At 45.0% G+C, this 16685-nt stretch overlaps 1 protein-coding gene across 1 annotated transcript in view; it reads left to right on the top strand.

Annotated features, from left to right (window-relative positions):
- The window catches only part of DDX31 (DEAD-box helicase 31), a 76741-nt gene that overhangs the window by 28601 nt on the left and 31455 nt on the right, over nucleotides 1–16685 (top strand). The window contains 3 exon segments of the mRNA XM_032257689.1: nucleotides 1847–1906; nucleotides 11221–11271; nucleotides 12908–13047. Coding sequence (XP_032113580.1) covers nucleotides 1847–1906; nucleotides 11221–11271; nucleotides 12908–13047 — 251 coding nt within the window.

The raw sequence follows: 16685 nt of genomic DNA, 5'->3' as shown, positions 1-16685 counted from the left end.
GGTTTGGTAGGCTTTTTTTCTTACCCTAAATCCGAATATATCATATCTGGTCTTCAAGGTATTTCATAAGCTTTTATGAACTTTCTTGATTTTTTTCTGATTTTGATTCTACGATGTAGCCATTAAAAATGATCCTTATAAAGACCATGCAGCGGACTGAATGAATATATCTGTCCTTTTGAGGGTCTGAGCACTGACTCTGGAACACAACTCCCTGCGTTCAGTATCATTCCGGCCCTTTACCATGGGTGCATGTCCTTTGGGCAAGTTCCTTAACCCATCTGTGCCTCAGTTTTTTTCTTCTGGAAAATGAGAGTGATGATAGTACCTACATATGGGGATGTTGTGAGGATTAGAAAGGTTCAGATGTGTAAGGTGCTTATGCCAGGGTCTGGTACGTGGTGAGCACTTGATGAATGTCTGCTGTTGGTATGTCTTTATCCAGTGTACTATGGACAAAATCTATGCACATGAAAGACCAGAAAGACATGCCACAGCGCATAGTGACTGTGCCAAAGCAGCAGAGACTTTGACTTTTTCCAGATTGCGAGTAGCTTGGTTCTCTTTCTTTGTATTTGTTGCCGACACGTGAATGTAACCAACTCTCAAGTACACAGAGGTGTCATGACTGAATGCGCGCTTGCAGGCTCCCACTGAAAGCGTTCTAGGATGCTCACCTTTTGGTTCAGCAAGTGTGTTTCTAGGAATTTAACCTAAGGGAGTACTTAAGAATGTTCGCAGTGACTTATTTACAGAGGTGTTTATCACAGCATTGATTGCAACATTAAAATATCAGCAGGGCATGGTGGCTCACGCCTGTAATCCCAGCACTTTGGCAGGCTGACGCTGGTGAGTTGCTTGAGCTCAGGAGTTCAAGACCAACCTGGGCAACATGGCAAAACCTCATCTCTGCAGAAAATACAAAAATTAGCCAGGCATAGTGGTGCATGCCTGTAGTCCCCATTACTCAGGAGGCCGAAGTGGGAGGATCACTTGAGCCTGGGAGGTGGAGGTTACAGTGAGCTGAGATTGTACAGTGAGCCTGGGTGACAAAGTGAGACCCTGTCACACACACACACACAAAATCAGAGATAACCTTAATTGCCAGTAATACAACGTTGGTCACATAAATAATGGTACATCCATTTAGCTGAAAACTATTTCATCATGAGAGATGATGTGGTCTTTGGATACTTGCTGGCATGAAGAGATGTTCATATTCTGTTGGTGTATAAGAGTATGTTAACAGTATAAGCAGTGGGTACCATTTTTTTGGAAAGCTGAATATTTAGTTATGTTAGCACAAAAGGGGGACTTGGGAAACATCAAGGTGTCCCTAGTCGTAGTGGTGGTTTGCCTTGAGTGATATTTTATTTTCTTCCTTTAACATAAATATAGTTTTTGTACAATTAAAATACATAGTTTTATGAATATCTAATCTTTTAAAAAATTGCCTGTAGAGAAGACTGGTTATTCTTGATTTCTTCAGAGCACTTGTAGAAGAAAGTTTAGAATAAATTGCACACAGGTTTGGAACCTTCCATGTAGTAACTTGTGCCTTCCTGTTCTTATATTTGGCCATTCCTGGAGAGTGTGCCTATCCTGGTACTGTCTCACAGAAATGTGCACCCTCAAAGTTCCTCCTTGTAGCCTCAAGTCTGGTCCTGTAAGTACAGGGTCATCTTAGAAGATAGAAAGAATCCACTTCTTCCTCTTGCCTGGCAAACCTCTCTGTGCCTGAAAACAGCTCTAGCAGTAGGAGATGGGGAGAGCTAGGGAGATCTAAGCCTACCTTGCTGGGGTTTGTCTCTGAGTTGTAAGGCCCAATTTTTCCTCGTTTTTGTAGGAAAGAACAGCAGTGTTTCAGGAATTTTCACATTCCAGAAGAGGCGTCCTTCTTTGCACGGTACGTATCATCCTGTCTTCCATGCGAAGGCGGATACATTTCTGTATTGGCTGTAATTTTTTGTCTCCTGTCTGTCCTGTGGTCAGCCCTACAGGGCCCAGGAACACGAAGGGCCCCATGGTGGGGCTGGCCTCTTTGCACTTCTTTCTTGTCACCTGACGGAGCCACAGATAACCAGCCACCACTGCGCAGAAGACTTGGCAATTTGCTCACTAATAGTGGCAGCTGTTGGTCTGAATATGTGTGAATCTTGGAGATTTCTAGCTACCAAAAACTTGTAAATTACAGCTATCGGGAGTAATTAGAGCTGAGAAAGTCTTTCCACAACAAAATGATTCTGCTTGCCTCTGCTCACCTTTTCTTAAAGGAAAACCGGTGCATTTGGGCCGATCTTATTTGCTGTTGTGTCAGACTGTCGTTTGCCCTGTGATTTCAGGGCCAGCTTCCTCAGCCTCAGGGTTTGCTGTCTTGGGTAGCTGCCTTCTCCAGCACAGCACTGACCTTTTTAACTCACACCTCTTGTGCTCTTTTGAGATTAAAAACTCACACCTTCACTGTTCCCCTGCTCTGGGGATTCACTTTACCATAGCTGTTGCTACCTCCAAAGATTAAAATGCCTTCTCTGTGCCATCTTGGATGATGTAACTTAATCTCCAACTGGTTATTGGAGAAGTCCCTACATATACAGTAATGAAATTGTACTATAAATACAGTAAATCCAGTGAACAAGTGCTGGATAGAAAGAAAGATACGAAGCTAATGCCCATCTAGGCCACATTTGATGCAATTACTTTTTAAGGAACTTGTATTCCATATTCAGTATTAAAGGCCGTGGAGACTTTTCTGTCTAAGTGTAGAGTTTCTGTATGAGTGCAGCGTGGTTTCTTGTGTGTATATATACATGTGCTCATCTGCAAGAGGGCTTGTTGGTAACCTGCTTATCACAGTGTCAGTTCTCATGTGTGCGAGGCAAACAGTGGCTCTGCCGACACTCATTCAGATGTGAGAGCTGTAACCATGGAATACTTGCCTCCTAAGGAGATCTGTGTCTGACCAAGCCTTTCCCTTTATGAGGCCCATCCGTGAGTCAGATGCTTGAGCTGTTCTAAAGCCATCTTTATGTGTGGTCTGTAGTGAAGATTAATTCCAAATAATCTACTTAATAAAGAAATTTGATGGGCCAGGTGCAGTGGCTCACACCTACAGTCCCACCGCTTTGGGAGGCCAAGGTGGGAGGATCACTTGAGCCCAGGAGTTCACGACCAGCCTGAGCAACAATATAGCAAGACCCTGTCTCTACAAAAAAATTAAAGAATAAAAATTAGCCAGGCATGGTGGCATGTGCCTGTAGTTCCAGCTACTCAGGATGCTGAGACGGGAGGATCACTAGAGCCCAGAAGGTCGAGCTACAGTGAGCTGTGATTGCACCACTGCTTCCCAGCCTGAGCAACAGAGTGAGACCTTGTCTCAAAAGAAGAAAGCAGGAGAAAGAAAGTTTTCAAAAATCCTTATTATAACTAACAATACTTTGTGGAAACTGATCCCTTCTTATCTCTTTTCATCCTCCTCCGCCTTGCTCCTTACCCTGCAGCAAAACAGCCCTCCCTTTTAGACCTTGAATGTATCTTTTGGCTTCAGGGCCTTCGTTCGGGCTAGTCTCTCTGCCTGGAACGCTATCATGGTTTTGACTAAACCACCCTTAGGTCTCTGCTTACATTTTATGTCTTAAGAGAAATGAAACCCAGGAGCCCTCGTTCTTCCCCATGAGTGCACCCTGCATTTCTTACCGTAGTGCTCATCCCACCTGGCCTAGGTGCCTTCCCAGCTGATCGTCGGCGCCATGAAGACAAGGACAGATTTGTTTGCATTTCTATCCCGGTGTCTAGCATAGAACAGGCAGGCAAACGCAGTAGGCACTTGGCATTTTTGCTGGTCAAATTGGAGGCGATAGATGGGGCCCAAGAAACTCGATGTTGAGAGCTACCGGTGTGTGTCTTTTTTAAGACAGAGGTAGAGATTAATAGACTTACTCATTGGGAATAAGTTTTTCATTTGTCTGGTATCATCTGAGAAGTGAATGTTCTAGACTGTCAATATTGAAATAGAAAGCAGTAAGAAGCTTTGTGGTGGAGTTTGGGTTATGATCGGAACAGAATATTTTGTCTTTGACCCATAAGATGCTGGATTTATCCGTCGGAAATTGTTGAGTCTCCTAGTAGGTGAACACTTTACGGACACGGGCGAGCTGTAAGCCCCAAAGAAAACTCCAGGTATCTGAAGTTCAGTTGCTTGTATTTTTAGTAGCTCTTCATGGAAGAAGATTATTCTTTCTCAGATATTTCAGACAATTCTCAGTGAGATCAAAACGTACGATCACTTTCCCTGTTCTGTCTGGCTGATGATACCTACAGGCACGTGATATCAGCTAGACAAAGAACGTCATTGTCTTGGCAAAGCACAGTACCCCCCCAGCCCTCTGTACCCTGCCAGTGCCAGGTGCCACATGTAATGAAAACTCTCCCTTGCCCACAGCCTGATTTCTCTAAAGGCCTTGGACTTTGTTCATTTTCTAGTCCAGGCCACGCCAGCATGCTGATCTTCTGTGGCCTATCTTTGCTCTGTAGTGAAGATGACTGGAGAAGAGCTGGGTGGGGCTCGTTTCTCTCAATGGTCGGGCCAGAACAGGAGTGCAGGTTCCCAGTCATGGGAAGTTCTTCGCTTCCTCTCGGTGCTCCTGCCCCTTCTGCCATGCCTGTTTGCTCTAGCTGACGCTTCTGGCATCTGAGAGCCGCGGGGCGTGTGGGACACACACGCTGTGATAGATCATGCCTGGGTTGGGGGAGATGCTGCCACTCTGCGTTCTTTTAAGCAGCCTGTTGCTTGCCAGGCTATATGAACACTCTCCAGGAGCTTCCTTGGTGTTAATGAGGAACGAGGGCCACTTCAGGATGAGACAGATGGAGAACTGGCTTCTTTTGATAAAGAGGAATCGTGTTGTTAATCGTTACGTGGGGATTTTCCCCGCTTTGTACTATGCCTTTTGCCATTTTCATTTATCATCCCAAGATCCTTTTAACAAGGCCACAATGAACGTCCTTAGGAAAATTTGGAAATAGCAGTGTGCTCACACAGAAGTTCACAGTTACGCTATTTCCTTTACTGTGAAAAAGCCCCCACCCCACTTTCCTTCCTGTTAGAAACAGTTAAGGTGCAAGTGTGTGATTTATTTCATTTTAATTATAGACATCTTAGAAGTAGGGAGCTTTTTAATTTTATGCAGCTCTCAAGCCCTGATAACATGGCTTTGTGTACTGTGGCTATTCAGTACAGGTGTGACTGTGGTAAGATGGAGTCTAGGCAAAGGGTGATTGGGGCAAAAGAGCTGAGTTTGTGAAAGACAAGGAGTCCCCACAACATTCACAGTGTACTTCCGTGTCTTCTGGAAAACTAGATCTAAGAAAAAGCCAAGTTAAGTAGGGAGTCGGGATGAGCAGGAAGGAGTCATTGGAAGTTCAAAGCCCACTTTCCCAAGTGGAATTAAGCAACCAAAGGGATGAGATACCAGACACTGGATTATTTGCAAAATGTTATTCCCTCCTGCCTTTATAGAGAACAACTCACCCTAAGCCAGAGGAAAGGAACCTGGTTTTTAATACCATTGTGATGTTGATGAGCTGATCAAGTACCACTGAATGACCGGAAAATGGAGTTTCCAAGCCACCTGATTTTAAGGCTGTCACTAGGTTTTCTGTTGGTCTGGGTGGCTCTCCTTGGTTGTCCCTGGTTAGAGCGCAATCACCTTTTCCCCAGAAATGAAAGACACTTCCAGACCCCCTGGGCGCCGACTGTCCCTCAGCATCCTCCTCGGCTTTCCGGCACATGCTTTTCTTTTTCAAAAGATGCACCTAAATCACCTGTGCTGCTTCCCTCCACCTTTGCAGTTTTTTTTTTTTTCCGCTTGAAGCATACTGTTCTGTCTGTGCAGTTCTTAATTTCCTCTCCTCCTGGGAAATTTCCACCGTGCCAGGAGGCTAGGAGACAAAGGAGATAAGGCTGTGAGAGTCACAGAATGTCAGCTCTGTGCCCCAAATAAATGTGGACTTTCATGCTTTTCTCTGGGGTATGCTTTTTAGGTAAAGTTTATCTCTTTCATTTTATTTTGTTTGTGTTAATGGAAGGATCATTTGGAGATTGTTTGCTGTTTACTCAGTTACGCTAACTCATGTTGCCAGTTTTTTGGCGGCTCCAGCCAAGATCTCTCGCCTCTGACAGCTTCTGCACTCTCTCCTTCCTCCTCTGATTACGCAGCCCAATCTGTCACCCGGACAACGGGGGCCTGGACCCTGCTGATGGCTTTCCACACACGGCAATAATGACTTTTGGCAGGCCGGGAAGGCGTCAGAGGCGAGTGTGCTGCGTCCCTTCTCAGAGAGACGGCAGGCCCCCTCTCCCTGTTAGTAAAAGCACTTTGTGAGGTTCTTGGGTAAATAAATGAGTCATTTTAATCCAACTGACAGGCTGGCACCTGAGCAAGCTGCCTTCCATCTGTACTCCTAGGTCTCATGGAGGCAGCCAATTGTCAAGCCCAGGGCCTTCAAGGCCTCACCGTTGAGTGTCTTTCAGAACTGACTTTAGCAATTCTTTTGCCCTAATTAGGTTAAAGGAATAAAATGGGACTACATCTAAGTTCTAAGACAGAACAGAACCCTCTGCCGAGTCTTGGGCGGGTCATGATCTCCTGTTGATCCTATGCAGCTGGCTGACGGTGCTCCAGGGAGATGGAGCCTCTGCTGCTTCCCAGGGTCCTCTCCCAGGGTGGGGCGGGGGCAGAGAATGAGATGTGATGGGGAGGAGAGTACAGAGACAGTGAAATCACTTCTCCGCCTGATTGCCATCATGCCAGTTCTTACTTCACCAGGATCCGTGAAATTTATAAAACCTCAGAATACTGAGATTTATAGTTCTCCAGATATTTCTCACATACATGATCTCATTTGATCTTCACAACAACCTCCTGACGTACATAGCATGGTTCTGCCAGCCATTTTATAGGCGGGGCAGCCGAGGTTCAGCTTGCTGAACGGACGCAGGCAGATTGGACAGCCCCGAAGTGGGACTGGAGCAAGCAGTCCAGTTCTCTCCTCCTAGAGAAGGACTTGCCTTTCTTTCTCCTTATTCACTGTGGTAGCCTAAAGAAATGGCTGAGTTAAATCTGGGGGAGAGAAATAAGGAATATTGGGCAGTGGTTGGCTCTTCAGTGAGGTTCCCCCAACACATGCATTAGTGGGAGACCAGAAGATTGTGTCTTAGCCTGTTGTCCAGAGCTAGGTCAGCCAAGTAGGAAACAGAACCTTGAAGACACAGTGACAGGCTGCCGGCGCCCATCCTCGCTCACTGCTGCAGTGTGTGGACTCACAGTGAGTTTCATGAACGTCACATGTTATTTTAGTCTTCAGAGTCTTCGTGTTTCCTGGTTGAATTTACTAAGCCATTGAGCATTACATTTTTTACAAGGCATGTCTGTGAAGCTCAAGCAGCCTGCTGTCTACATGTATCTCCCACTGCAGTGCACTTAAAATAAATCATTTCTTAACAAGAGCTTTGCAGATGTAAGAACTCATCAGTGTTTCTAAAAACATAAACTGTAGTTGGTGAAGAAAGCGGCTCCCTCTCCCCTTTAGATAGAGAACATCCTAAATTGTGTTCTCAAAGGCATCAGCTCTGCAGCATCAGCCCTCAGCTTCCAGAGCCTGTGGGAGCTGTCTGAAAACACTTTGTGGGTGGTTGACACACTTTTAGTACATTTAACTTCTGCTTACACACTTATAAATGCAGCCTAGCCAGCATTTACAGGAAACCCACAAATCTCAGGTACAAGTGAAGGCAGACAAATCCTGCAGGATGCAGGAATGTGTTTCTTTTTCTTTTTCTTTTTTTGAGACAGAGTTTTGCTCTTGTTGCCCAGCCTAGAGTGCAATGGCGCAATCTCAGCTCCTTGCACCCTCGGTCTCCCGGGTTCAAGTGATTTCTCCTGCCTCAGCCTCCCAAGTACCTGGGACTACAGGAATGTACCACCACTTCTAGCCAATTTTGTATTTTTAGTAGAGATGGGGTTTCACCATGTTGATCAGGCTGGTCTTGAACTCCTGACCTCAGGTGATCCACCCGCCTCAGCCTCCCGAAGTGCTGGGATTACAAGTGTGAGCTACTCTGCCTGCCTGGGTGGGAGTGTGTTTCTTATAGAAACTTCACATAGTATTACTGTTTTTCAAAAAAGCTATATACATATGAATCCTTTGTGATACTTAAAAGAAAAGTGGGTGGGTAGTGGGCTGTTTTTACAGAAGTATCCCAGAGCTGCGGAGTGGAAGGAAGGAATGGTAGACTTAAAGAGTCATCAAGGTAACAATACAGACAAGGACCAGCAATAATGCTAAAAGCCTTGGGTGAAAGGTTTTAGGAAACAGGACCATGTTATTCGCTTGGTCTCAAGGTGTCACTCCCCAGTTACTTACTCATTACAAAGGAGAAAGTCACCTTCACAACAGAGGGACCCATACAGGACAGACTCACCCAAAGTGTTTCCCAACAGGGAACACCACCCTGAGTTTGTTGATGCCAGAATTCCCAGCCAGAACCTTACCATGAGGAAGCAGTTAGACAAATCCTGTTGTCCGATGTCCTCAGGAACATTTTGATGTTCCTAAAAAATGACCGACATCGAAAACTCAATAAGTCAGTCAAAGGCAGGCGTATGGTTCCAAATTAAGGAAATCTACAGAGACATAATGGAGTGTGCAACCTGCCATCTGATCCTAGCTTAGGAAAGAAAAACAACTGTAAAAGGCCTCGGAAGGCGTGGTGGCTCATGCCTGTAATCCCAATGCTTTGGGAGGCTGGGGTGCGAGAGTCACTTCAGCCAAGGAGTATAAGACCAGCCTGGGCAAAAAGAATCTAGATTACGTGGGTTTGGTGGAGCTTGCCTATGGTCCTAGCTACTCAGGAGGGTGAGACCAGAGGATCGCTTGAACCCAGGAGATCGAGGCTGCAGTGAGCAGTGATTGTGCCACTGTCCTCCAGCCTGGGCAACAGAATGAGACCCCATCTTTGAAAAAAAAGACATCTTAGGTGTCGTTGGAGAAATTTGAATATGGACTGTTTATTAGAAAATGTTATTCAGTGTTAAATTTCTTAGGTGTAATAATGGTGGTGTGGTTATGCAGATCAATGTCCTTTTACTTAGGAGGTATGTGCTAAAGTATTTAGGGTTACAGTGTCATGATGTGTGCAACCTACTTTCAGATGGTTCAGAAAAATGTGCTTGCATATGTGTATGCGTGCGTGCACGCACATGCATAGACGCAGATGGGCCAGAGACTGGCGGTGGTGGAATCTAGATGAAGAAGTTACCATCTGTATCTCCTTCATCTAACTTGTTCTAGTCTCTTAACTTTTCTATAGGTTTAAATTTTTATAAATAAAAATGGTAGGGTAAATGATAAGAACTGATTGTTAAAACCAAAGTAAGTAACACAGGAAAACACAAAGAGAAAAGTAAAAATCCCCCCAGATCCTCTGTCCAGACATAACCACAGTTGGTGGTTTTGTGAGCCTCTGTCAAGGTGTTGGTTCTCCATCTGCCTACTTAATGTTTTTTTGGTGTTGTTACTCCTTCTCTCTTTTTCTTTAAATTTTTTGGTTAAAACCAGATCTTTTAGAATACCCTACACTCAGGATTTGGCTAATTGTGTCCTCATGGTGGTCAACATGTTCCTCTTTCTCCCGTACTTCCTGTGCACTAGTAGTTGGATCTAGATACTTGCTTAGATTTAGGTTCTAGGTTTCAGGTTTTGTTTTGTTTGGCAAGAATATGTCATAAATGATACTCTGTATTCCCTATTGTGATAGCTGTTTATGTTTTAGAATTATGCCAAGACACTTCCACTGTCTGAGTCAAAAGTATCAATGTTCATTAAAGAAAGTCTGGCTTCCATCTTTATCCTGTCCTTCCCCTTCTCTTCCTCCCCTGGAGGTAACTATTTTCTTGAGCTTTGGGGTTCTTCCCACTATTATTTCTTACTGAAATATGAGCAAATATGTTTGGTGGATTTCTAGAAGTGATACTGTTCTGGGTCAAGAGCAAATGCACATGTAATTTTGCTGGATATAGAGATTCCCACCAGCAGCATATGAGGGACATAGGTTGATTTTTGGTGGTGGAATGTGGTATAATATAATAGGACCTTGAAAAAGCAAAGCAGACCTGGATTTGAGGATTATTTTTACTTCCCAGCTGTGTGTCTGAGAACAAAATACTTAATCTCTCTCAACTATGGTTTTCTTCTGCTAAATGGGGGTCATAGTTGTTGTGAGGATTAGTCAGATAATGCAGGTGAAATTCTCAGTGTAGTGTGCGTGTTGGGTAGTAGGTGTTTAGTAAATGTTGACTGGGACGCTTGTTGTGACTGTTATTCTTGAAGAATGAATGCTGAGTGCTAAAGTATGCTAAAGACGGGGAAATTCCTGCTTTCTAGTCTGCTAGAATGGTGAGAGAACAGAGAATTTTTGCTGTTTAGGTGGTGACCAGTCGAAAAGATAAATAAAATTAAAAATCAATCTCCATTGCTTTTAGTTTTTCAGCTGTCTAGCTAGGTCTTTGAAGTGATTAATGGGTCTGGCCTGTGTTCGAATCCAGCTATCAGAAGAGATGGGATTACTAGATCCTTGCTGCTTTCTGAGGCCAGAAAGCAAAATCCTCAGTAAATAGTTTGCACTTCACCCCTGCAGTGAGTGCCTTGAGGGGAGATGTTCCAGAACACTCCTCAAGGCCAGCTTGTTGTTAGGAGTTGCTCATAGTTGTGGGCTAGGGATGATAATCCATGAATGTGTTCATCATCAAGTGGTCTTTCAGGTAAAATGTAAATCAATAAAACGTGCTAGAAGTGTTCAGAATTCTTTACCTAAAACAGCTAATAATTACTGCTTAAGCTTCTAGGCTAACCTGTCAATTCTTTTAGCAAAGGGTGTTGTGACTCTCTCAACCAATGGGTTCTGTAGAATTTGCCCCTAAATCAGAATTTTTAACCACAAGAGGACTGCAGTGGGTCCCTGAGCCCCATAAAGTTGTATGCAGGAGCGTGTGTGTGTGTACACGTGTGTGTACGTACATACCAGGCATACACATGTATTCGTGAATGTGCATGCACTGTTGGGGGGTGAACTCTCAGAGTTTGTGTTAGATTATCAAACATATCCAGGACCCCAGATAGGTTTCAGAAACTCAGTGTTAAACCATATTCTTTTCTCTTTTAAAGGATGTTGCAGCTCGGGGCTTAGATCTCCCTCAAGTCACGTGGATTGTTCAGGTAATTTTTCAGTTGTTAAGGTGTAAGCTTTAGGCAGGAAGATATGATCATGAGTAGATGCATTGGCTTTAAGTAGAATAATTATTATTATTCTCTTGGGTGTTGCCCTGGTAACCAGGCAGCAAACCAACCTTATCTGTACAATTCCTCTGACATCTTTCCTTAACCCAGCCCATCTCACCACTGCAGCAAAACAGCCAGAATGTGCATTCATGAGCGGGAGGTGACGGGCTCTCCTGCTTCCAGACTAATTCATGTCACAAACCAAAATTTCAACAATCAGAAAATAACGGGAATTACCTCTGCCCCTGGGAGGCCTCATTGTGTCCAGAAGGAGACGGCTCAGCTGTCCTGAGAGCCGTGTCCATGTACATTGACCTGCAGGGAGCAATTAAGTTCCTGACAGCATCTTACACATACCTCTAGTCTTAGATGCTTTGCCAGAGGGTACAGGTGTTAGCACTAGAGTCTAGTGGTTTTAGTTTTGTTTTTTCTTTTCGTTAGTCTGCAGAATGGTATTTTTAAGCCCTTCTGTGTGGGGGCTGGGGGACACGTACCCTGTTGATGTGAGTCATGGTTTATTCACATTTTAGTGGGATTGCATGCCTGTCACTGGCCAGGAAATCTGATATGCTCACTGCGGATGATCACTTTAGAACTGGAGGCATTGTGTCTTTCCTGCTGGCCACAGAGTGAATTGAAGATAAGACAATGATGATTTTTAATAGACGGGAGGCCAGACGTACAGAATTGATCATGTAGAGCTTATATTGTGAATATTGATTCATTTAATATGCCTAGTTTCCCATACATTATATTCACCTTGGCCCTCAGCTCTTTGATTTGTGTAGCATCAAAGGAGGGGGGGAAGGAAGAATGAGTGGATGGTCAGTTAGCTTTAATGATGACGAAGTTATTGCCATAGAAAACATAAAATGCTGTGTGTAATCCATCGTAATGAGTGATAGAGTCTGCTCTTTTCTCTGAGTCGGCAGTGCTCTCCATGCAAGCAGAATCACGTCCCTACCTGCAGAGAACCTGCCCCTCACCTGCCCGCATTCTGTAGAATGGCCTTCATTCTGAAGGACTGCGTGGGGCTGTGGCAGGCTGGTGGGAACCAGCTGCTGGGGCCTGCTCCTGGTGGCCTGGCAGCAGAGGTAGACTCTGCCCGCAGAGCAGGGAGCCCCTTCATCCACACCCTCCTGTGTCCTCTGGACACCTCACCCTGTGGCCTTGTCTACCAAGGAAGTAGGTCAAGGTCATGTGGTCATCCTGGAGAAATTTACCCCCACCTGCCTACATTTTCACCTCATACAGTCACCACAGTGAAAAGATGTAAATAAGAAAATGAAGAGACCTGTGGAGAAGTAAAATTAAAAAGGAGATACTGGGATGAGAAGACATCTCGTTTATCGGAAACTTGGCCACTGTTCACATTTGCGTGTCAGAGCCTTGTTATTTCCAATGAAGCCAGGAGTTTCAGGGTTGAGTGACTTCTCCTTGTGATTGTGTTAGGGTAACCATAGCACCAGGATTTAATTCTTGGGATACCTGCAGGCAGGTGAGGGGTATTGCACTTCCAATTAATGGCAGCCCCTTGATCTGTGAATGCCTTCATTTTTGTTACCCTTTTTAGTACAACGCTCCGTCTTCACCTGCAGAATACATCCACCGGATTGGAAGAACTGCCCGGATTGGCTGCCATGGGAGCAGCCTGCTCATTTTGGCTCCTTCGGAGGCAGAATATGTCAACTCGTTGGCTTCTCACAAAATCAAGTGAGTCAGAAACCTGAATGGGGTTTCAGCTGATCTCACCTAATTAACTTTCTGTCGCTTTTTACAGTGGATGGGCCTTGTAAGCTGACGAAGAGCCATTAACCCTTGTGATCCCTAAATGAGTCCCAGAATAGCCAGTGGCAAAAACTAAAACCCTTAATATCCTCAGCACATGACAGTTTTCATTGCGTTGCCAGACTAAGTCATAGGGTCTGCTGTACTTGGTTTTCTTTCAGAGACCGTGTTCCGTTTCTCCTGCTGCGAGGTAAGTGTGCATCATCTTCACAGCTTCTGAAAGGCTTTTTATTCACAACTTTTATTTCTTGCAATTAATGATTTGTATCTTCAAAGTTGATGTGTCTTTTAAAAAAATAATGCTTTTTACTCCTTACACAGTTTCCCTCCCCCAGGAAGATAAATCCGGGGGAAATGACTTTGAGGCAGTTGAAATCCACACTACACTCACCGCCAGCACGTTCAGCCGCTACCTGTGTGTCACAGTCCAGCACCTCGTACCCCTGAGTAAAGCCCTGGGTTCCAGACCTGGCGGCTCTGCTGCCCACTCGCTTGCAGGAGCCATGTGTGGCTGTCCCCACCAGGCCCTGCCCAACCTCCCACCTGCAGAACTCAGCCTCTCATGCTAGTAAGACTTCCCCAGACGCTTTCAAGGCTGGTAGTGTGAACACCTATGCACTGGGGCTTGTTCAGAAAATGTGCCGTGTGCCCTGCAGTGTTGAGGGTGGCTGGAAACTACTCCTGGCCCTGGTAGTCATGCCGGGGGCCAAAATATAGTTGGAGTTTTCCTTTCTTCCTGTGTTCCTTATTGTAACACAATCTGTCAGTTGAAAAGAGTGGTTTTTATTTGCTAAGGAAGATGTGTATATCGTATCTTATTAGTGAGAGAAATCTCATATGGATCAGTCGGTCACTTTTCACCCAGTGCTGCTGAGTTCTGAGCTCCCTCAGCTGGAGGCTGGCTGGCCTCCCTTTGTGGCCCTTTCAGCATCGAAGCCGACACCCACCAGGCAGGTGCAGCAGAAACCCTGGGGAAGTTGAAATACAAGCCTCTGGCACAGCCGGCTTCCTTTTCTTCCCTGACCCTGTTCTCAGAGGCTGGGAGTCCGTCACAGTGCTGCTGGGGGCTGCTTTCCTCTGTCATAGGAATTTGTGTACATGAGAAAGCACTTTCAGAATTTGGTGTTGTGGCCCCATGATAGAAAATGTAGTCACCACACCTTAACAGCGTTATCAGTCACTCCACGCTTCTTTTCGTCCTCCTTCCATTCTAGAGCTGCCAATTCCCATTCTCCCGTTCCTTCCTGACCGCAGCTGTCTGGATGTTCCCCCTTGCTCATTCACTGTGACATGACCTCTTCCTAAGAAAAATGAGTGACAGCAGTTACAGAGTCCAGTGATAATTGTCTAAGGCCAGAGTTAACAGCAGAGGTGGCCCTCTTTGCTTTCTTCATTTTTCTCTAAGAACACGTTCAAGGAGATTGCTATGAAGGGCTCAAATGTAAAGCTAAAATTGAGAAGGGAAAACGGTGATTAGCAGAGGCACAAAGTAGTAGAGAGTCAGTGTATTTTAAAGACATAACAGATCCTGTCATCTGCTGTGATGATCTTGTCTGGAAAAAAATAGCGTGCCTGCATTTGCATGACTCCCTTCTTTTTAGTCCCACATTAAAAAGGGGAGAACTCAGTGGCAACACAGTCTCTTCAGAAAGGAGGAAGTGTCGGTCTTTTGGTGGAGACTCTGCAGGGTGGTGTAAGCACATTTACATGAGGAGGGAAGGGTCCTTGCATGAGTCCCATTACCCTGGCGTCTGCCCTGAACGCTCACTTGTGGGGGGCTTGGGCCAGGACCGCTGCCTGCCTCATGGGCTTGCTGTAATTGTCTTAAACAGACATCAGAATCTGGGTTATTATGTTGCATCATGCATTGTTCTTCCCAATTTCTGTTTGAGGAAATGCTCTACATTGGATAGCTATACGTGAACTATTTATTTGACTTAATGCAAAAACAAAAAGGAAAAAGTATTAACTAGTTGCAGAGTGTGCATTGGGAAGCAGACTCAAACATTTTTAGAATCCAAAAGGTACACCCTGAAATACTTTTTGAGGAGGAGGAAGTGTGTGCAAGTTTTGTGCCTGAGAACATGAGAGCCGGGCAGCGGGGCGCTGGGTGGGCTGAGGCGCCACGGGGCAGGTTGAGAAGGCGGCGGAGGCTCTCAGCAGCCAGGGCCAGCACCACAAATGGCTGCCTACCCTCCTAGACCAGTGCTGCAGTGCTCACCCTGGCAGTTGAATGGAGCAGACAGGGCAAGAGACAGGTTCCTGGGCCATTGCCCCCTCTGTCTAGATGCTCAGAACTTTGCTTCTGCGTTCTTTAGACTTCTTTGTATTTGTCAACTTCTTAACTTTTTTCTGCCTCCCCTTTAAATGTGTTTCTAATGAAAATCATCATTGGTTTATTAAAATGTAAATGCTTCATCAAAACATGTATTTCTTAGATCAGGCATAAGACAGTTCCCTGAATTTATTTATTTACCCATCTCGTTTCATACTAAGATGGGGTGATTCAGATCTGTTGATGGACCCATAAATAATCATAGTAGGTTTGCTTTGTTCCTCAGAAGTAGCGATTTCTTAGGAAGAGGAAGAAGGCCCTTTTAAACTGTAAATCATTCGAGTTCCCTCTCAGCTCCTGTTTGCTTGGGGTGTGTGGTCCCTCACATCACCATGTGGACACATAGCCCATGAGCCTTGCTCTGGCTGGAGTATCAGCACATGCACTTGAGAACACTGCCTTTCTGTGGCATATTTAGCTTTTTATATTCCGGACTGCAAATGGCATTATTCTTTTTTTCTTTCTCTCTGCTTCAAGATTTGATTCCAAGGTCTGGTATTTCTTTTACTTTTGTGTTTTTCCTCTTTTTTAAGAAAGAAAGTGATGAATAGAAGCAAATCAGATAGAGAAAAAGATGGGACTGGGCTATGTTTTCACCTTCTTTCACGGTTTCAGGCATAAATAAGAGGCAAGTTCAATATCCACGCATTCCTCTCTCCTGTGAAAAATAGATTTCTGTGAAGTCCTGGGCACTCTCCTTCCAACTGCTGCCCTTTGAGAGCATGCACTGCCTCCTCTGGTTGACTCTTGCTGCTGTAAAAAGACTTCACTCATCCATAGGGCTGTGAGTTGGCAGCAGAGAGAGGATGCTGAGGGGTGAGGGCTGGGGGTGTGCAGGGAGGAGATGACACATTTCAGGTAAATCGCTGTCAGAGACGTGACATTTTCATTCATAGCCTTGTCAGAGTAACCTTTGGGGGAGAGGGGGAGAATTGTCTTCTCCCACCTAAGAGGTTGCCATTCATGTTTTAATTTGCTGTTACATTTATAAAAAGAACTTACAACAAAATCATTTGTCTTTTTATGATCTGTTCCTCTCCCCCCCGAACTCCTCCTTCTCTTTCCCTTTCTCCCTGGGAAACTGTTTTCAGCAGTGCACATTTCCTCCTTCATGTCTTGACATGCGAGTCTCTCTCTGCTTCCTACATTCAGATGCTGTGGACTTGCAGTCGATTGGATGAAGCGGAGGTTTTCCAGACTCCACCACTAGGCAGCTCTGACTGTTGTG

This window comes from Sapajus apella, unplaced genomic scaffold (genome assembly GCF_009761245.1).
Source record: "Sapajus apella isolate SASKATOON/1434 unplaced genomic scaffold, GSC_monkey_1.0 scaffold97, whole genome shotgun sequence".
In the NCBI taxonomy this organism is placed as follows: domain Eukaryota; kingdom Metazoa; phylum Chordata; class Mammalia; order Primates; family Cebidae; genus Sapajus; species Sapajus apella.
Note: the sequence above shows the minus strand (reverse complement) of the source record. Positions and strands in the feature narration are given on the sequence as shown.